Raw genomic sequence first — 21069 nt, forward strand, 5'->3', positions numbered from 1 at the left:
GTGGTTTACATCATTTTGTCATCTCGTGACGCCTGTGTTCAGTTCAGACCTGAACCGTCATCTTGGTGGGGAGGAAAAAAGCCTCTGTAAGGAAAGCCAACAAAAAGCTGCTTGGAAACCAGAAGGTAAACTGAAATACACGTAAAAGCCGTTTTTTCATCAGTCTCCTGTGGCGCACCGCCTTCCTGATTTTGGGGGCGGTGGGAAGCGCAGCCTGCGCTTGGCTCAGGGCGTGCGAGGGCCAGGGACGACCGCCGGGAAGCGCCCGCCCTGCCACCGTGGCACCGCCGCCGCCCGCGGACTATGCGTCCCGGCGTGCCCCGCGGCGGGCTCCCATCCGGCGCCGGGGCCCGCTGTCCGTGCCGCGGGCTCCACCTTGAGCCTGACCGCCGGGCCGGGAGCGGGAGCCGTGCGGAGGCGGACCGCTGCGAGGCCCTGCCTCCCCTCTTCCCGCCCTCCCTGCGCGCCATCCCTGCCCCTGAGGAGGAGACGCAGGGTGAGCGCGGAGCCGCGCCGCGCGCGCCTGCCCAGCGGCGGCTCCTTCCTTCCGCCCCGGCGGCGCGGGGCCTCGCTGCGTGCGCGGCCACCCCCTGGCGGCGGGCGGGGCGGCTCGGGGCAGAGGCGGTTGGGGGCGGTTAGAGCTGGCGGTGCGCGCGCGGCGGTTGCGGCCGGGGGGCGGTGGCGGCCTTCAGCCGTGAGGGGCTTCGGTCGGGGAGGGGGGGGGACGGACGGAAGTGCCGCCCCGGGCCGGGGGAGATTGGTGGGAGCCCAGATTTCCCCTCCCTCCTCCAAAAAAGGAGGGGACAAAAAAAAAGAAGGGCTTTCCGAGGGGGGAGGGTGGGCTGGCCTCGAGGGTCGGGGCGGGGGGCGGTGTCCTGACGGCGCAGCGTGGGCCGCGGATGAGGCCGGTGCGGGCGGTGCGGTGGCCCGGCCTGGCCCGGTATCCCGACTCGCATTTGTTGAAAGGCGTCCTCCAGCGCATTTAGAGCTGGGTGCCATGAGGTGGTTAGCAGCGGTGCCACGGGAACCCTGGTGGTCACGGATTACCTTTGTTCTGAGAGAAGGGCCGTAGAGGACAAAGGTGGTATAGCCGCTTGTGTGTGCTGTGTGGTGACCTAGAAGAGCCTGTTGCTCAAAAGATACTTGTTTTTCCCCACCTTTCTTTGATCAGGGAGTATAGGGTTATTACTCCTACTGCAGTTTTTTTCTCCCAAGTCACAACTCGGAAGAATCTGTATGGCTCTTTTGTGCTAAAACACAAATTGTATATTGCTGCATTGGCAGTAGGCCTTATGCTCCCCCTGTAAATACCTGGTTAATGCACAAGGGACTTTCACTATTCTTTCTGAGAACAGTAGAATCACTAAGATTTTTTACCTCCTCAGACCATTTTAAAGAAGTTCTCAGCCCACAGGCATCTTTTTGGGTCCTGTGTAGCTAAGCGTGTTCAGAATTATTTGGAAAATACCTGTAGGTCTGACTATTTATAAACAGTATAAGATGGTTCACTTGACATTGCTTAGGGGTGGAGGAGTTAGACAAGATGACTTATAGAGGTCCCTCCTAATCTCTATTATTCCATGTTTCAAATAAAAATAAGAGTAGGTATGCTCGGTGCTGGTAAGAACAAAATATGAAGGAGGAAATCCTAGTACAACATTGCTGCAACAAGTAGGCAAGAGCTTCCAAGAGTCATTGTGGTAATTCTGTAAAAGTAATTCTGATCAGTCATGATGGAGAAGGCAGACTGAGACTTTGTTTCTAACAAAAAAATCTCTCAACAAAATATGTGTTGTGCCTTTAGTCTGCTGAGACAGTAAGAGTTGTAGTTACTGGGGTGCAAGACCTCTTGATTCATCTCTTGCAGTCCAGCTGCCTAATGAAGACTACCCAAAAGATTAGTCTTTCTGGTGGGGCAGTGGTGCCTGTTTTAATCGCTAAAGAAGTGTCTTCATGCAGGATATCTTTTTGTACACCACCTGAGATACAAGTATTTAATCCTCTTCCTACTTTTAGGAAGCTGATTTAAACTTGCCAGTGGAAGCAGACACGTGGGTTGATTTCAAGCACTTGTGCTTGCTGTGTTACAGAAAAGGACTGTCTGCTCTTCCAGGCCCTGTCACAGAAGGCCAAAATCATGCCGTTGTATGAGTTGACGGTGTTGAATGAGTTGATTCTGTGCTTAACACTGTGTGTTCTTCTGGTTATCGCACATCAAAAAGGGTATAATAGACCTAAGTAAGGCAAAGGTAGGGTGGCAGGATTGAGAGCTTGGACAGTCTTTAGTGAGATACAGGATGGCTTCCATATGTATAAGAGTAACTAAGTAGACCTGAAAGAGGATATAGGGGGAGGGTAAAATGCAGAAGAGTAGCCTCTGAAGTTGCAGACAGTAAGGGGAAGGTATGAGGAGAAATGCATAGTATTCTGTAATCAGAAAGCAAATTAAGAACAAAAGGAAGTACTTTTCCACAAATAATGAAACTTGTTGCCTCAGGATGTTATGGAGACAAAGTATAATTGGGTTCAAAAAGGATTTATTCAAATGTATGGAAAAGAGGTTCGTTACTATTGCTTGGATTCTGCCTCTGGCTCCTCAGGAAATCCCAAAACAGCTGATTGGTTTCTAGAGGTTGCAGAGTAAAAGATCATTCTACAGAAGTACTTTCTTCTTACACTCCTTCCTAAACATCTAAGCTAGCTACTTCAGAATCATTTCACGTTTCAAAAAGCTTTTTTTTTCTTCAAAAGCAGAAACAAAACCCCCTCAGGCTAGTGGTAAAACATAGTATTATGTAGTGTAACTTAGTATTAAACTAGTGTAAATACAATAGTATCGAATCATGCTCAGTAGTGTTTGCAGTGTGGATGTCCAACACAGATACTTAGGATGGAGTGAGACCCTGAGGCTAAATGACTACAAGAATAACACTTGCAAGAACAATATAATTGCAACTACTACGTTGGCTTTGAATAAACAGCTGAAAGATACATTATGGCCTTTAGATACGTAAATCGCATATTTCATCAACTGAATAGGAGTTACTATAACACTAGTACTGAAATGCTGGATTACATGCCTAATTTTTTTACTAGTTCAGAAATCATTAAGAATTAACTTGCATTCATAGAAGTGGTGTCTAATTTAGTTCAAGTATTTATTTTTTGGTGAATAAAAAATTAACAAATTACTAATTCTATAATCCGATATTACAAAATGCTACAGACTAGTAAGGACCATGTTGTTGACAACAACAGTGATTATTCTCTGCTATATTGGACCTGGAATTCATAGTTTATTTGCAATTTGTGGATTATTTTTGAAGATGGGCAAGGTTTGCGCCATTTTTGGAGGATCCCGAGGAATAGGAAAAGCTGTTGCAGAATTACTGGCACAGAAAGGCTGCCGCCTGGCGATTATTGCTAGAAATCTGGAAGCAGCCCAAACGACTGCACGTAATCTTGGTGGTATGTATGCTGCTTTGCAATACTTTCTTCACTGTCCAATGATTCAGTAACTTGTAAAAGTAGTAAGTCATAAAATGAGCTCATTGTTTAACTAGATAAAAATGAAAGTAAAGGCTGAGAAATTTGAAAGAAAAGCTGTATCAGTACAATTTTCACAATATTCTTTGGGAAAGATAAGTATGTTACAATTCATATCTTGCGGATAGAATAGGTAAGATGAAAGGTCACAACAGGGAGGTGGTATGAATTGAGTCATCCTTGGCTCCTGACCAAGCCAGAATTGAGACCAGTCTGCTCATGCTGAACTTCTGATTTCAAAACGCCAAAATATAAAACAGGAAATTGTCACATAACTGATCAATACAAAATTGTCCTTATTTAATTCTCTGGAGATTAAATGGGTTCCTCAAGTTACGACTAGTTCAACATCTGTTTTAGCAATTGACTTGATAAATTCTGAATAAGGTTTATGAATGGTATACCATCTTTTACTATTATTATGATGTGCCTTTATTTCAATACAGCAGGACATCTGGCACTTAGCTGTGATGTATCCAGCGAACAAGAAGTCCAAAATACTTTTGAGGAGATGCAGAGGAATTTAGGTCCTATTAACTACCTGGTTAATGCAGCTGGGATCAACAGGTTAGTTATTTGTTACAAGATTATATGTAATTCTAGATGACAGCATCTTATTATAAGGTGCTAAGGGCCTTTGCATTTAGTAAGAGTGTTGTTACTAAGTACATCCAAAACCAGTATTAAGCGCTCACCAGTATTTTGTTCCTGATGAAGGTAAAATTATAACATTCACTGTTTTCACTGTAGTTTCTGCATTTTGAGTTTATGAGTTCCCCGTCTACTCCTTGTTCTTCCACTTCTTCACCCTGAAATAGTCCAAACAGATGTTTGATACCTCCCTGCAAAGGAGGCTTTGTTGCCAGAAGCATAGCTAAATTTTTTCTTACTGTGTGTCGTCCTTGCAATGTCATAGTTTTGAATCCTAGAATGTATAGAACCATATAAATTCCCATTAATATTCCATTCATCCGTCATGTTTTATTATGAGTAAATGTGATCATTGGGGTTCTTTTGGGTTTTTTGGACTGTTTGTCAGGGATGGTTTGTTACTGAGAACCAAGACTGAAGATATGATAGCCCAGATTCACACTAACCTTTTGGGAACAATGTTGACATGCAAAGCTGCTGTAAAAAGTATGATTCAACAACAAGGAGGTGCTATTGTCAATATAGGTAAGTTGCTTGTCTAATCCTGTGGAATTCTATGTAATAGTTTTCTAGAAAGGTTTAGCAGGTGTAAATCGACTATTTTCTTTGTATTTAGACATTCTATATTTAGCATTTCTTTATGAATGCTTATTCTTTTGTGTAATTTCAGCAACTTCTAAACGCAAAACTAGCTTGTTTCAGTAACTGAAAACAGTTTATATGTTATTGAAAAAAGAATTTTACCATTCTTTATCAGCTCTTTCAGTATGTAAATCTACCAGCTGCTAGTTATTAACTAAGAACCAAATTGGTACAGTTGGTTTCTTTTTTTTTTTCTGTGCAAGGATATTTTTTTAGAAAGCTCTTCATTTTAATCTCCTGGTGCCTGTTGGTCAACATAGATATATGGATTCCATAAAAATCACAGATAATTGAGGGATTTGCTTATCCCAGCAGTAGGCTATAAGGTACATTTAGTAATGTACTTTTAATTCCTGTTCTTTTAATCTCATTTTCCATTCCAAATTTAAAACTAAAATGATAAAGCTAGTGCAAGGTTTCAAATTAGTCATTTAATCTTTTCTTCTCTTTGATGTTTCTGTATTTTAGGAAGTATTGTAGGACTTAAAGGCAACTCTGGTCAAAGCGTATACAGTGCTACCAAAGCAGGATTAGTTGGATTTTCACGCTCTCTTGCTAAAGAAGTAGCAAAAAAGCAAATTCGAGTCAACGTGGTTGCTCCAGGTTAGTTTTTGGGAAGTTCCTACATCCTTGACTGTTGCAATACATGATCATCAAGACTGCTGGATATTTGCTGTACTCTGAAAGTAACTTAAGACAAATGCTATTATTGTCTTCAACTTTTGTAAGTAAATGTTTTTAATATCTTTTTTTCAGTTTAAAGTATAATACATTCTTTTACAAAACCTTCAATCTTTTTAAGGGAACACTGAGAAATTTGGAAGAGTGTGTCTACCTGTTCCTCTATCCATTATTACATAATAAATGCCTTTTGTTCTTTGTTCGTCCTTCAAAGCCTGCTGTCCTTGCAGGTGGAAGGATTAGAACTAAATATAGACAGACAGGTACCCTCGTCTCCTGCTAGAGAATGCTTATTTGTTATTAGAGAAACATGAAAGACCACGAGAAGCTGGCATGAAAGCATCCCTGTCTATCCCTGTAGTAAAAAGGATAGAGTCTAGAAAGTTCTGTGAGGATAAGGCTGTGATTTCACAAGACGATCTAGTCCAAGCAAACCACCACCATTAAGGAAAAATCCCTTCTGTTTTTTCTGACTTTTTCCACTCATAGCTGTGTAGTCTGATGCTCGCCTTGTGCTAGCTGTGATGCCTTTCAGACCTCTACGTGAACCAGTTCAGCTTGTGAACTAGGCAGGAAAAATACTTTTTCATTGTTTAGTGACCTTTAGTGAGCAGCTCACTGAAGGGTCCAGAGCCATCATAAAGGGGCAGAGTTGCGCAAGTAGAAAGCAAAACAGAGACTTTCCGTTCTTGGTGGCAGCTAGAAAGCAGATAAGGTCAGCTCGTTATGAAGCTGCAGCTTATATGAAGAGAAGTGCAGCAGTGGGAAAACTGAATCTCAGATAACTGAAAATTGTAAAGAAATGTCCTTAAAAAATGTGAAGAAGTATTCTTCAAATGAGTGCTATAAGAGAAAGTTATGCAAGTGCTGTTATAAGTTCTAAAATATAATGGAAACACTTGAAAACTGTAGGGGTTTCTTGCCAGAGATTTCATACTCGTGTTTTTATTGAGAATGTTTTGGTGAAATGAGTGTATTTTGTCTTTCAAAAGTGACTTTCAAAGTGTCTTTCTCAGTGATGCTAAATATGGTTTTGGGACCCAATTTTAGTTACCTTTTCTTTTTTTATGGACTTCTATAGATCTCTGCATTTTGATTATTACATCAGTGCTTCCAAAACCGGAAGACATTTTATTGGTTAGGTAAAAAAATTGGTCTTGGCCATAAAATGATGTGGACTGACTTCTGAGACTTTGAAGAATGGTAGCTGGTGCTGAATCCTGGTAGTAGATTTCACTTTGGAGGATTCCAGGGAAAATCTGCTAGAGAAATTTAGTTGAAGGTTAGGTAACTTTTCAAATGTCTCTCCTCTCTTAGGCTTTATTCACACAGAGATGACTGCTCATTTGGAAGAAGATCAGCTGAAGAAAGCAATTCTCCTCGGGAGATTTGGAGAGCCTCGTGAAGTTGCACAAGCTGTTGTCTTTCTTCTAGAGTCCCCTTATGTTACAGGGAGTACTCTAGTTGTAGATGGAGGTTTGCAGCTTCTGACTTAAACATTACCTTGAATAAGTGCCTACTTTAATGTCATGATGGTAATATATAAATATATACTAATTAAAGGGAGAAAGGTGGAAATTAGTTGAAGATTGATGTATGTAATTGGCTTGATATTATTTAGTCAGAGGAGAAATTCAGCAGTGAAGTCCAGCATGTATGTTTAGCTACCCGAAAGAGTCCATTTGGTATTATGAAGTCTGTGTATGTAACAATTTGAAAAAGATCTGGTTTTGGTATGGCGATAGTTTTAAATAACATGCTGATACATTTTTAAAGCACTATATTTTTATAAAATCATGTTTTCTAATTTGGAATAGAGTGGAGATTTTATTCAAATTATCATGTTACACAAAGGTTAATAAAACGTGGAGGCATGTTTATTGTTTGGCAGGTATGATTGCATCAAGTTTCTCATGTAAGGCGAAGATCACAAACTGCATAGTTTTTTATTTTTATTAGTTAGTCCTTACAAAGTGGCAAGGAGTTTCCTTTGGGTTTTGTTTGTTTGTAGCTAACACTACAAAGCTAGTTGCTTCTAGATCTTCAGCATACCTGAATTGCCTTTAGGAGATTTAATTATATGCAATGTGTTTTTATAAAGACAAAACCTGCTCAGTTCCATTCTTGAATGTATGTACAGCACTCATTTAATCCAGTAGCACTTGCATGTATACATAGAAGGACTGTTGATTGGTCATTGGAGTTGCTAATTCTGTAATATTCTGAGTCTCAGCGGCACATACAGTGGTGAACAGTACAGTTGCAGACCTTGCCACATAAAAGACTTTTCACTGACTCAGTAGATGTTTAGGAAACACGTATCATTTCCAGAGTGTGAAGGCAAGGTGTTTTGCTCTTTATCTTCTTGAACACTGAGTTCAACTGTTATGCTGATGCTCTTCAATATATATGTATAGTCAATAAAATAGCCATTTATTTTATTCAAAGCATCTTTTGAAGCAGAGTAATTATTCAGCTGTAAATTATCCTGAGTGTTTCTCTCTTGCTGAAAAATTACCAAAAATTTGACCTCAGGCTTTTCTATTGAGATCAAGTAATTTTTGGTAATTGATGTTTTTATCATCTCTGAAGAAAACTATGAATGTGGTTTAGGACCTTCACTTTTTAGCTCCAGTGTTCATTGCATCATGATGCAGATGTTGATTCAGCTTTTGAAACTGCTTCCCGTCTTGGCACAAGTCGACGTACAGAAAGAAGAGATCTCACTGATGATAACTTTGAGTCTTTAAAGTCTGAGATTTTCTTCATTTGTGCAGCTGAGAAATTTTGTCTTTGTGCCAGAAAACAGTGCATGTTCAAGTTTCTCGCAGGTATGTATTGAGCAATAATACAAGGAATGGTTGTATATGCAGGGGATTTTATGGTTGGTTATGTTACTCACTTTGGAAAATAAAATACCACTAAAGGTAGTCCTTTCAGGAGTCCTTATCTTCCTGTTATCTCTTTGTAGAGAGGTGGTGTTATTAGCTGTGAAAAGTTATGTGTCAGATGTGTCTTTGCACCAAAAATATAATTGCTAATTATGTTTCTCTTTGATAGGAGGAATTGGCCAGAGAATAGATGACTTTTTTCCAAGGGCACTGAAGGTGAAGAAGGACAGCTGGTACTCCCATTTTTACTAGTCAAGTAGTAATATGTCAGTAACTTGGCTACTGCCTGTACCTGGCCTTAGTGTTTTACAGGCAAAGCCTGTGTGACATATCTTGACCAGAAGCCAAACTTAAGAGACTAAAAATAATATCCTCTTAGTGAGTTCTGACCCTAATTATCATTATCCCTTGTTTTGTTGGATAAGGGAACTGTTAAATAAGTTATTAGCAATGGCATTTTTAGTTTATATTTGTGATTAAAACCTGGAATAACATGGTCAGAAGAATCTCAGCATGCTCCTAAGTAATTTTTTAAAAATGTTACAATACATACTATGTTTTTACTACTGCTGTTGCTATAGGACCAGACTGAAGTGTTGGTAGCCTTAAAGTTGTATTTTTAAAAGACCCTTTTTTTCCCTCTTCTTCAAACTGGTAAATTAGAACTGAAAACTAGTTAAAAACAGTAAGTCATTCCAGCATTTACTGTGCACATCTACTCTAAGAAGTAGTATCTGTTAATCAGACTAGAGTTCTGTCTGGCCCGGAGTGATGTCTCAGTGGAAGCAGTGAATGTGTAGGGAAGGTAACAGATGAAGTGTGTGGTGATGTCTCCTTAGCAGACTCTTGTACCTCCAGCAGTTTGTGATTGATATCTTTGAACGTGCCATTTGATAGCTCTGGTTGAGGCCTGCGGTTCTTACATTTGATGAGACATTATAACAACCCTTTTGTGCTCTCTCTGTGTTGCTCTTGAATCTGTAGACTTCTATCGTATCCTGCCTGCCTCAGTTGTTTCAAACTGAAGAATCGTATTTCTTTTAGTTGCTTGTTGCTGGAAAGCTCTTTTGTACCTTAGGTCATCTTTGTTGTCCTTTTTCCAGTTTCTCGAGGAGGAAGCAGGTAGAACTGCTCACAGTATTCACTTTGGATTTATCTAAAAAAAACCCAGGATGTTTTGTGGTTGGTTTTATATTGCTTCCAAACATAATGCCTAATTGTTTTGCCTTTTCCTAACCTTTACACTTATGTTTTCAGAAGCTGTGTAGGAACAATAACTCAGTCCTGAATAATTAATGGTCAACTTGGAGCCCATTTCCTTATATATGTATTTAGGACTGATTTTTTGTATTTTCCCCAGTGTGAATTGTTCTCACTTATCTACAGTGAATTTAGTCTGCTGGTTTTAACACCAATTTCCTCAGTGAAATGGTTCTGCAAGTTTTTAATTCCTTATCCCTTTATTACGTTGAGTAACTTAGTGTTACTGGAATGTACTGTGGGCTTCAGAAATTGCTGTCTCAGAACCCTTACGAATAGGTTGTACTTTGGTAGCCCCAACATAGGTGCTTGTGGTGTTCTGTTGGCAATCCATGTCCTTAGGAAAGAACGACTGCTGATTCATAACCTTTCTCTTCTATCTTTAAACAATTTACTGATATGACAACTTCTCTTGGCAGCACAGCATCTTTAGTGTTTCTTGGCAAGGGAATGTGTCGGATGCCTTTTAGAATTTCAAGCATGCTGTATTAGATCTCCTTACTCTCTTTTTAGTCTTTAGAAGAACTCTGAAATGTTTATCAAACATGACTTCCCTTTGCAAAAGTAACACTGACTTTCCTCAGTATGTTTATGCAGTTATTTTCATGGCTTTAGAACAATTTCTGGCAGTTTGCTATGTACAGAAAAAGATAATTAGTCTGTAGTTCCTGGGATTCCTCTGGAATCTCTTCTTAAAAAACAAGTGATCCTTCCACTCACAAAACTCCCAAAAGCTTGGTGTCACTTTTGTGAGCTTCCAGTCGTTTGATAATGAGGCGGTTTTAACCCAGAAGTTTCATGCTGCAGAAGTTTCATGCTACTTGATTTCCTTCAGAATTTGGAAGTGATAGCCCCCAGCCCCGGCCATTTGTCACTCTTTCCTCTGGAACCTCTTTTGATGTTTTGCTTTGAGGGGTAAAACCTTCCATGAGTTGCTTGTAGGGGTTCTGCTCAAGTTCCTACATGGTACCAAAAACTGATTTAGGGTTTTGTTCAGGGTTTGGGGATTTTTTTCTCTGTGGCCTTGCCTTCCCTGAGCACTTTGCTTTTTATTTTGATCATCTGCTTGGCTTACTCGGGCATGGTACCTGTTCCAAAGGTGGTGTTCACTTTGTATGCACTTTTGCAAATTGTTCCTCTACACTCTGATCTGTTGGTAAATTTTACGTTCAGTGACAGATTCAATTTTGACTGCTAAAGCTAGACTGCTGGTTTTACAAAGGTTGGCTTTTAAATTCTAGTAGCTTTTAATCCATGCCAGCTTCCCCCTCCCCACAAAAGAAGTTTAATTTGGTGTGTGTATTTAAAGTCGTCATATTGAAGTTCAGTGCACACGGTCTTAGTGTTGTCTTCAAGCATTGCATCTTAATTTTTTTACTTCTCTTTTTGGTTTCATTTTAGCATATTTCCTTATTTTATGTTGCCCCTTTTTAATGGAAGTCTGCAGTAGTGGACTGTTGTCTTTATTAATAAACTTGGTCAATATTCTTGCAGAAATAAGGTACCATCACAAAGCCAGTCTTTGAAAATAGTGTTTTGACTCAGGTCTTTTACGCTCCTGGGGACCGCTCCTGGGGAAGATGATGGACTACTCTTGTTGTTCTTGTCTCCTAGATCGGTCATTGGAGCCTTACTTCTGCTTATCTCTTAAGAATTGTGTTTGTAACTTAGAACTTGCTGTAGTGGACTCACTATGTTAGTCTTTTCCTATTTTTGAGGCATATATTGCAATTGATTATCATCAGTAGAAGTTTCTAGCAGGACACATAAAATGTTGGTGAGGCGGTTTGGGGTTTTTTTATGAATATCGCAGCTGTAAGTAGGAGCTGTTGCGAGGAACAGCTGTTGCAGACTTTCTTTTATGGTAACAGAAGTATGTGAAGTGTGCCGAGTGTGTTAGTGTGTGATACCCCATGAAGAGATTTCATTTTGGCCTCCTGAGGGCAGTCTATCCCAAGGCATTATTATACTGGTAATGTTTGGTTAGTATATCTGTATAGTTGTAGGGAAGTGGAGTTGCCTGTGTAGATACAAAGTTGATAGCTGGTATTGCTGTTACCAGTCTTGTAAAATCCAAGCTCATGTATCCTGAGCTATTTGGGGATGTAAGGCATGATTTTTAAAGATGGAAAGGATTTCAATATCGAGTTCAGTGAAATCTGGATAGAAAGTGGATATCTAAATCCCAGCCTTCAAAATCTCTTTGTTACATTATTATCTACAGTTAAAACATACATTGTAATGATTATGTATTGCTGTTAGACAAATTTTCCTCCTTTGATGTGTTGCATAGTGTGAGAGGTTGTATTGCATGTAACTGAAACGTGTATTGCCTGTTGCAATTATGTGACTTTTTATTTTTTTTGAAGCATAGTGTAGGTCATTTAAGTAAAGGTAATGAAAACTGAACTTTTCAAGACCAGGTACACCATCTTAATTCAGGCAATCGGTCAGTGTTTGAAAAGACAGGGCAAATGTAGTGGTGGAAAGAAGTCTTTAAAGAGCATTGGCTGTGCTTATTGCCTGAAGAAGTAAGAATTCTGCTGAAGCCCCAGATTACATTTTATTTTCACCCACACGTTATGTTCAATTTCAGACCATGTGCCGAAGGCGCCTTTTTGCTGTAGATATGTCTACTGAGTTAGTAATGAATATTACCTGTACCTTGCCAGACATCAGCATGACTATGAGCACAACAACTGTTCTAGTATTCTATGCTTGCATTTTTCATATTAACAGCTCCTATCCGTTAAGATCTGGGTTCTTTTTTGTTCATTTCATGTAACAAAATACAACATTGAAGCCTACAATCACGTGTTTTTCACTCTTTAAATACATCAGATCCAATTCTACTTTTTTTTTAATCTTTTTTTTTTTCCTTTGGGTACTTCACTATCATAGGCTCATATTCTGAAGTAAAAATGAATCTTTCTGTCATAGTTGTTAAAACTAAAATTGCTTTGGCTACTTGGAGATCTGGTTACCAATTGCCAGTTTGGGTGTGATGATGTCAAACACGTTGAGACAACATACAAGGAAAACCCACCAAATCTTCTTTGGTATCATTATACCCACATTGGGATCACGTTAGTGGGAGCGTGGGGGGCAGCTGTCACTGAGCTAACACCGTCTGAGCAAATGGAGCTGCATGGATGTTACTGTTTCCCAGACTGCTGGCTGACACTGCTGAGGGGACCTTGCATGTGTAGCCTGGTGACAGGTTTGAAATTGCTGCGTTATTTTGAACAATTTGTTCAGGAATACCTGCAAGCTGATTATATGGTATTGCTGAAGCATGTTAGTGAAGCAGTTTGACCTTTTGTGAATTCTAATTTGCAGATCTCCCAGCTCTGTACTTCTAATGCTAAATCCACTAAAAGTACATGTTGCAGCGATATGTTGGAGGCTGTATTGTAAACACATCTCCACTTAAATGTTGAAGACCTGTGAAAAGCTCTAGATTACAGTGGTTTACTTCCTGTCAGTCTGACTTTTTGTCCTATTGTTTTCAGCTAGTTGGTAGATTTCTACTGAAAACTTCCTGCAACCCTAGAGAAAAGAAACAATATAGTCATCGTGTGTGTTTTGTATAGATCCTATTTAGTGTGCATGTACGATTTTTGATGGTGAGATGGCTCTGCCAGCAGTAGACAGGAACTGCATCCATTCTCTGCAGGTTCTTGTAGCTCTTTTGTTGGACGGCGTATAGAACAGAGAGCACTTGTAGTTTTATAGTTCACCATAATTTTCAGGGCACCAGAGTGGAGGTCATGCTAAGCTTTCTGCTATGCAGTGAAGCTGTATTCAGTCAATCTGTAAATATCAGATTAATGAGGTTAATTTACTACATGGTTTTGCAAAGCTGTTTACTAAGTTTTCTGTAAAATCTTTGTTTCTGTTAGCACCATGGTGCCTTTCTTCCTAATGCTGTGTTATCTGGCTTCCAGTAATGCTTATCATGTGCCTGTATCTCTCATTGATTAATTAAGGTGCTGTCTTTCCATCTGGGGGGGAACCAAATATACTAGCTTATTAATACGTGAGGTGAGTTTTGTTCATAAGAAATTTATTCTGATATACTCAACTGAAGCTGTCCATTAAAAGGTACTCGCATTGCTGAAGTAATAAACTTAGTTTTGCCTCTAAACAGGACAACTCATTTGAGCTCCCCTTACTGTATTTTCCTTTGTAATTAGGAACTACATGTCTGCTGTACTAACTGCTGATTAATGCTCTGCTATGTCGGCTTCCTCTGACTTCCACACTGAGCTCAACCACGCTTACTGGGAGTTCCATCCTGAATTCTGACTTGACATCTGCCAAAAGCAGCCAGGACAAATCTGAACTCTGAAGTGAGGGCAGTGGAGATGCACTGATCATCATTTTTTTTTCCCCACTTAAGGTGCTGTGTTCTTTTTGCTTCACCTTAGGCTTGGATGCCACTTGCCGTGGGCAAAGACAGACCACTGATGTCTTAGTCCTTGGAAGCAGTGATTGGAAGCACTGTGACACTCCGTCTCCGCTTTTAGGATGTATAGGCTGACCTGACACTCAATTTTTTAGAATGACAGTTACTAGTGGTAGCTGTGCCTTTTCTTATAACTGTTTTTATATGTTGCAAGGAAACACTAATAATCACAAATGAAAACTTTGTTCTGCTTTTACAAAGTTGGTTGTTTAATGGATTTGCTGCTCAGAAAAAGCTTAAAAATAATTTAAAAATTACTTCATTCTTCTGTTAAGATTTTTAACTGTGTTGTGCTTTTCTTGTGCAGGACTTTGAGGGAAACAACTAACAGAGCCTATTTTAGATTTGGAGATCTACATTATGTAATTACACTTTTTTTTCCTAGGGGAAAGTGGATCTCGAACTTTACAAACTGAAATTCTTGAAAGCTGCTGCTGTTTCATACCTGAAATGACATCATTCATGTACAGTGCAAGATCTTTGGATTTACTAACAGTTATGCTTATAGAAGAATTACATTTGATTTTAGGTTTTCATTTATTATACATTATTAAACATGACTTAGTAAATGATCAGAGACTGTACAGCTGAAGTTAATACCAAATTTAAGAAAGGTAAAACTTTTATTGTAGTTTAACAGTATATTACAAAAATGTTCAGTGAATCTGATTCTGAAGTATTGTAGGAGGAAGTGAGTTAATATGTTAATAAGAAACAGAATTGTGCATTATACCGTAGAATAGTGTGGTAAAACAGGTTTTCTTTCAGACAGGCCCTTTCCTACAAATGACTCCAGCAGTTGCTCAGGCAAACGCTGCAGGTAAAAGCCATCTCCAAAACCCACTAGTTCTTAATCTGCAATAGAGTAGAGGTGTGTTGCCTGTTGTATGGGAAGTCTTATCTTACAAGGTATTTTCAACACCTTTGGCAGTAGCTTGGAAAGGTCCTGTCCTTTGCAATGTATTTTTGTACCCTCCGTTCTCCCTTATAGAAATACTCCGTGATGTCTGGGCCAAGAATCGGCCAAAAAAAGCTTGACAATATGTTTAGTTGTGTGTTTAACAGCACAGTTTCGGACAAAAAAAGCCCCCACCCTAATCCATTCAGTGTGATGACATTTGTAGAGCTCCTGCCGTAAATGGTATAATCATCCTGAGTAGTGGCCATGTGCCGTTATTTTTTTCTCCTTTCTTGTTCTGCAGCTGTTTCTGGGCCACTTACGCTACTACAGAACTAGAAAGTGACAGCGGTTGCAAGACTTGGCCCTTTCCCAGGGTTTACCTATTGCACTGCAGTTGTTCTATAAAGCAAAAAATTTCTCCCTCCTGCTGGTGTTGGACTGAAGTTCATTCGTCTTCCTCCTCTATATAGCTGCTGAAATCATTGCTGTACAGGTACTGTTGCTTGTAGTCTGGCTTTTTTGCTCTAAGCATGAGTTGAGCATTATGTTCCAAACACTGACGTTTTTATTGGAGATTCAGTGCAGTATGAGATTATTTTATGTATTAATCACTTTTGTAAAAGGATGCAAATTGTGGTTTAATTCTGACTTAGAGTCGCAAGCTTCAAGACGCGTTAAAGAATACTGTGCACTGTCTGGAATAGATTGTAAATTTCTTGGGGCAGGCGCTGTGTTTTCATCTGCCTGATGCGTCCTGTGTGCTCATGGTTCTGTTCAAACACAAAAACTGTGCAGGGGGAGGGGTTTTTCTCTTAGCCAGTTCAGGAGAACGAGCTAAATGTCAGCAAATTCTGCCCCTTGCATGTACAGCTGAATTGTGAGGCAGTGAATCTGGTCTGTTGTCAACGTGCATAGTCTGAGCAGGCATTTCCAGTCCATGCATTAATCCATCTATACTACACAGTGTGCGTTTGGCAGCTGGGTCGTACAGCCAGAGCATGCAGCTGATCCCCTCAGCATCATGACATGATGGATAATATGATCTCATGAAGTACTTACTTACTTACACATTAAATCTGTTTGGGCTGCTTGCAGAGATAAGGATGGAGTTGTCCATATGCGGAATCAAGGCATTTATTAGCATACAACCTAAGTGAATTAAAATGGTCTTTGAAAGTGGTCATATAGAAAGAAACCATGATTTATAAGCTAGGGTTTCAAACTGGACTGTAGTTTGGTTTTGATCCCCAACCCCCAGTTGGCTGTGATGGAAAAAAATCGTGTATGTTAACTAATTGTTGTGGTGCTCCTGAAGTTGCAGGATAAATGTTTTGCAAATGCAAAACATTGTGTGTTAAAGTACACCAGCAGCTGAAAAAACCTTCATGCGTGTGGAATTTTGCACCTCATGGTGCTCTTGACAGAGGTTTCTGTCGTCATCCTGGATGTAGCTGCTTTGAGTCTTTGATTGCTTTGAATACCTTGGACTGATCAGCTTCCTAATAATTTGAAGTCTTCCCATAGCTAAACCTGAAGTCTTGCAAAACGTTAGGACTTCTTTTTTTAGTCCTATAAAATGGTATAAGTACACTTTCTGGTCATACTGTCTATCTTTGGAGTTTGTGGAGGGAGATTAAACTTCTGAAAGTTACTTTGATGCTTCCAAGAATTTCAGATTTTTGGCTTGAGAAATATGTCGTTTTCTTGTGCCACGCTTCTATCTCTGAATTTGTAAACCCAAACAGTCCCAGTAACTAAGTAACAGCACAGCTGAATGTTTTCATGAAAACAACTTTGCTGCTTAGAGATGTGATTTACTACTTAAGTGTGTGTCTGTACATATATACAGAGGCAAAAAGTGATGATGACCTCATCTGAAACCAGCTCACAAGAGCAGTCTCAGTTTGTAGTTTCTAAGCCAAAGACAAATTTACTGTAAGCAGACAGAACTCCATTGACTTTGGTTGTAGTATCACCATTAATGTCAGTACTCACTCAATTGCTGAGATAATTCTGTTTGTAGTGATCGATGCTTGAAATGTAAACCTAAAAGAAGAAATTTATTATCTTGCATCTTTCCTGGCATCTTTGCACAGAAAGGAAAGGAGGAGAAGCTAGTTAATATTCAGGATTTTACAAGGAAATCTTAACATTTTATTTTTTTAATTTTGATATTGCCTTGTTAGAAGACTGCTCTTAAACGAACTGAACGGCGCTTGGACCATGCCCTTTACTTAGAATCAGTTGTAAGTGATGTCATATTGCAATTACTAGACACACACAATAGACCTGTATATTTTCTGACCTATTAAAAAAAAGCATCTTCAAGTACTTTTATTTGGCAAAAGTCTCTCAGGATTTGTGGGTCATGTTCCTCTGTTTTGTTTAAACAAGATTCCAGGTCACAAGCAGAATATTCTGATAAATTCTAGTCATTTTTAGATGCTGCATATAGCCCTCATTTCATCTGTATTCATAATATTTAATATTTCTAAGTCTTACACTTGCATGCTTCCACTGAAACAGTTAATAGTCTTTACCAGAAGGAAAACTTTCTATTTGTGTAATATTTATTGATGTTAAACCCACATTATGTCAGCACAACAATCCAAAGTAATGATAATACATTTTTTTATAAATACAAATAAAGGTGGCAAAATAATGCTAGTGAAGCTAAACAAAAAAGTAAATTAGCATGTCACAGTCAAGAAAAATTTGGCAAATGATATGACATACTTTTTCTAGAATAGAGTCAGATTATTCCCAGATGACAGACTATGACGTTAATCTAGATTAACGATCCCCATAACTGGTCATATCCTGCACCAGAATAGTACTACCTTATGTGCTAAAGTTTATTAGTCACTAAAAACAAAACAAACTTTGTGTACTTACAAAGCAATACACATATAGCAGTAATGCAATATATGGTGTACACAATTACAAAATTAAAAAAAAAAACCCTAAGTACAGGACTTCTGAATAACTGAACTGAGATAAAAGATTTCAACACTTTTATTATAAATAATGAAAGATACCATATATGTGCTTCATATAAGGAATACAGTGTTTTCCTTTCATAGCAAAGTATCGTAGCTCGTACCATCAAATGCTTATTTTTCTTGTCAGGCCTAATAATTTTCTTCCATCCCTCCCTCCCGTTCATCTGAAATTCATTTGGTTCCAATTTAAAACTACCTAGTCAGGTCTGACTTAGGTGGGGCTCCAGTCTGACATGGATTTGCCTTGCATTCTGAAAGTAGCCTTCAGGCTTTTCATCTACGGCGCACAGACTCTACCCATTAAAAGAGCTGTCAGTTGCCTACAGTTGGGAGAAGAAAAAAATAAAATCTACCAGAGATACGTGCTATGTTAAGAAGAAAAAAAAAAAAAGGCGCAAATTTGATGTTGGTTTTGTCCATCTTCATTTTCTACTTCCTCAGATCTGCAAGCTTATCACCTGTGGTGTATACTTGTCATTTAAATTCATATTGCAGTCTCAACCCATTTTTCACTTACTATACATTTCTAAAATCCTCATACACATTACACAAGCTTTAAACAGTCGAACGTCCCATACATGCACTCCCTAGTTTTCAGCTCACCTCAGAATTTCAGATTCTTGAATGGGAGTATTACGAGGTTACAGACTGTCTTCAGGAAATCCATAGAGAGTTTCAACCTCTTGCCCTGTCCCCCACCCACCCCTTGCAGCAACCTCCTGCAGTGGTTCATGCTGTTGGCATTTTTTTCCCTGTCTAGTTACCAATATTCATAGTCTGAAGTAGACTGTTATTACACGTCAGCTCTTTTTCTTCATTATCTTGAAGAGGTTAAATTACTTATGGTTAAACTGTCTTTGCTGTATGTTTGTAAGTAAGCCTCCTCCTAGAGGGCAAAAAGGAAAAATACAAAAGAATTTAAAATTACGGTGTTGATGTTGCTTTACAGAATTGTCCGTACTAACAGCATTTAAGGCAAGATATTTTTTTTCCTTGTAGAATAGAAAGCAGTTTGCAGAGATACAGCATTTGCTTACGTTTCTCTTCCTTGTCCCTTCCTGTTTTAGTCTTACAATATTGCACTTGTTCTTTGTAGCTATCAGAATGCATTGCCATTTTAGAACTATAACCATACATTCTAATTTTCTTTGTGAGCTAATGGCCTCAAATAAAACATCTCGCACCGTTAAGATTGTGTAGCATCTACTGACTGCTTATGAAGGCACGTAGTGATAAATAGTGTTCTCTTCTGAAAAATCTGTCTCTCGTGTTTTGGCCTTTATGAAAAGGGGTATTCGTAAGAGCTGAAGCAACTTAGGTATAAGGAACTGGTGAATGTGGTTTGTTGTGCAATGTGTACGTTTCTATTAATCTATCTATTCTTCTAATTTGGTATAATGAATAAGGAATATATGGTTATTGTGTTTGTTGTTTATCTTTTGTACTTGAAGGTGTCTGCCTTTGCATAAAGTGACATAGGAGTATCATTGGTCAAGGCAATGGCTTTCAGTGTTTGTGCTTTGAAAGAAAATGATGGAAGCGGCAGCTGGATCTACAGATCATCGCTCTCTACCAAGCCAGATTGCATTGTCAGGTGGACTGGATTTGCTTCAGGCTGGAAAGCTGCTTTGATGTCTAGTCCTTGGTCACAAAGTGCAGCGTATCGGCTGGCTGAGGGCCGCACCTTCTTTGGCTTGGTTGTCTGAGGTGGTTGTTGCCACTGAGCTATAGATGAAAAAGCAAAGTGAAAATGTTAGCCATCTTGAGTTGTGCAACAAAGTGTAACAGATGCACAATCGACCCTTCGTAAAGGAGATACTAATTTCTGAGCAGCAGAAAACCATTCTACCAAAGGTAAGTTTGTTTCATTTCTTGCTCTTTTTTTTTTTTCCTCAGCATCTAGTTTCACCTTCAAATGTGGTAAGTAAAAACAATGGTGTCTGTGTTTGTTACTTTGCCTTTTTGGCATTGCTTTCTACCTTTCCTTGTGTCACTCGAGAAGGGTAACAGCAAGGGGTTTGTTTCTGTACGCTAATATTACAGTGAGAGGCCTGTTCGAGAGCTGTTTGTTGTATATAAAAGGAAATCATCTGGTTGCCCATTGCCAGCCCTTGTATGCTGAAGAATGCTGAGCCAAGTCTCTCACAAGTCCCACTACCACTACCACCCCAGAAACCATCCTTTATCATTCCAATCTCCCCCCTTCCCCCCGCCCTACTCCCCTTAATTCTTGTTGTGAGAAGACTGGTAAGAGATTTTGATTTAAGGAAACATTCACTATGTCAGGGGCTGCTTTGGAACAAACTGAGTAATTAAGCAGAAAGCCATCAAAACACTATTACACTTCTGGTAGCTGTCACAGGTGTATTACAGAGTAATGTACAAAAGAATACAAAAGGTTAGGAAGTGCCAGCAGAGCAATAGTAATAATGATCCACAAAAATAACGTAATCATGCCGTTATCTGTTGTTAATTAGCTATATTTAATATACTAAGCAAAAACAGAAAGCATGCATGCTTGTTTTGCTTTAGGTATCTGAAAGATGGCGAAATGTACTTTGACAGAGCATTTGTTGTCTTGATGTGGATCGTTATTATTGAGGACAAACTCTAAACAAAAGAAAGAGAGACCAATGTAAACCATTCTGTGAAGAAACTGAAACTTAGGGAACTGTTGCTTTTGAGGGGATTAAGGTGATCATGAAAATTGAAGTCACTTACTATAAACATCCAGCCTGGCAGTGCAAGACACAATCCCAGCCTCATTCTTCGCTGAAACGGTATACCAACCAGCATCCTCCTTTGTAGCTCCCTGAATAAGCAGGCAAATGTAGCCGTAGTTATCCTGGTGCATGCTAAACAAAAGAAAAGTAGAAAATTACTATTGAAATTGCAAACCAGCATAGGCTATTTTTAAATGTAAACAGACCCAATCCTAGTTACAGATTAGTTGTAGTCCACTTTTAATTAATATGGAACTTCCTCTGAAATTAGCAAGTGGAAAATAAAACCTTGAGTATGCTTGAC

General features: G+C 39.3%; 2 protein-coding genes across 11 annotated transcripts in view; one reads left to right on the top strand and one right to left on the bottom strand.

Annotated features, from left to right (window-relative positions):
• The first annotated feature begins 46 nt into the window (after positions 1-46).
• On the top strand, positions 47-7972 carry CBR4 (carbonyl reductase 4). Of its 7 annotated transcripts, none has more exons than XM_075500331.1 (7): positions 492-496; positions 1606-1671; positions 3327-3468; positions 3993-4113; positions 4586-4722; positions 5308-5442; positions 6838-7972. In XM_075500331.1, exons 3-7 carry the CDS (start codon positions 3327-3329, stop codon positions 7014-7016), a joined length of 714 nt encoding a protein of 237 aa, XP_075356446.1. In that variant the 5' UTR covers positions 492-496; positions 1606-1671; the 3' UTR covers positions 7017-7972. The 7 variants fall into 7 exon arrangements, with proteins under 7 accessions (XP_075356447.1, XP_075356443.1, XP_075356446.1 ...); XM_075500330.1 differs by lacking the exon at positions 492-496 and adding an exon at positions 885-1081; XM_075500332.1 differs by lacking the exons at positions 492-496; positions 1606-1671 and adding an exon at positions 47-125.
• A 10067-nt stretch (positions 7973-18039) lies between these two features.
• Positions 18040-21069, bottom strand: part of PALLD (palladin, cytoskeletal associated protein) — a 153063-nt gene continuing 150033 nt past the window's right edge. For all 4 annotated transcript variants that reach the window (XM_075500337.1, XM_075500336.1, XM_075500338.1 and 1 more), the window contains 2 exons: positions 20764-20897; positions 18040-19767 (listed from right to left, as the gene is read on the bottom strand). In XM_075500337.1, the coding sequence (XP_075356452.1) occupies positions 19595-19767; positions 20764-20897 (307 nt within the window). In that variant the 3' untranslated portion in view covers positions 18040-19594. The remainder of the gene's footprint in view (positions 19768-20763; positions 20898-21069) is intronic.

The sequence above is a fragment of the Mycteria americana genome, chromosome 4 (assembly GCF_035582795.1).
Source record: "Mycteria americana isolate JAX WOST 10 ecotype Jacksonville Zoo and Gardens chromosome 4, USCA_MyAme_1.0, whole genome shotgun sequence".
Taxonomy (NCBI): domain Eukaryota; kingdom Metazoa; phylum Chordata; class Aves; order Ciconiiformes; family Ciconiidae; genus Mycteria; species Mycteria americana.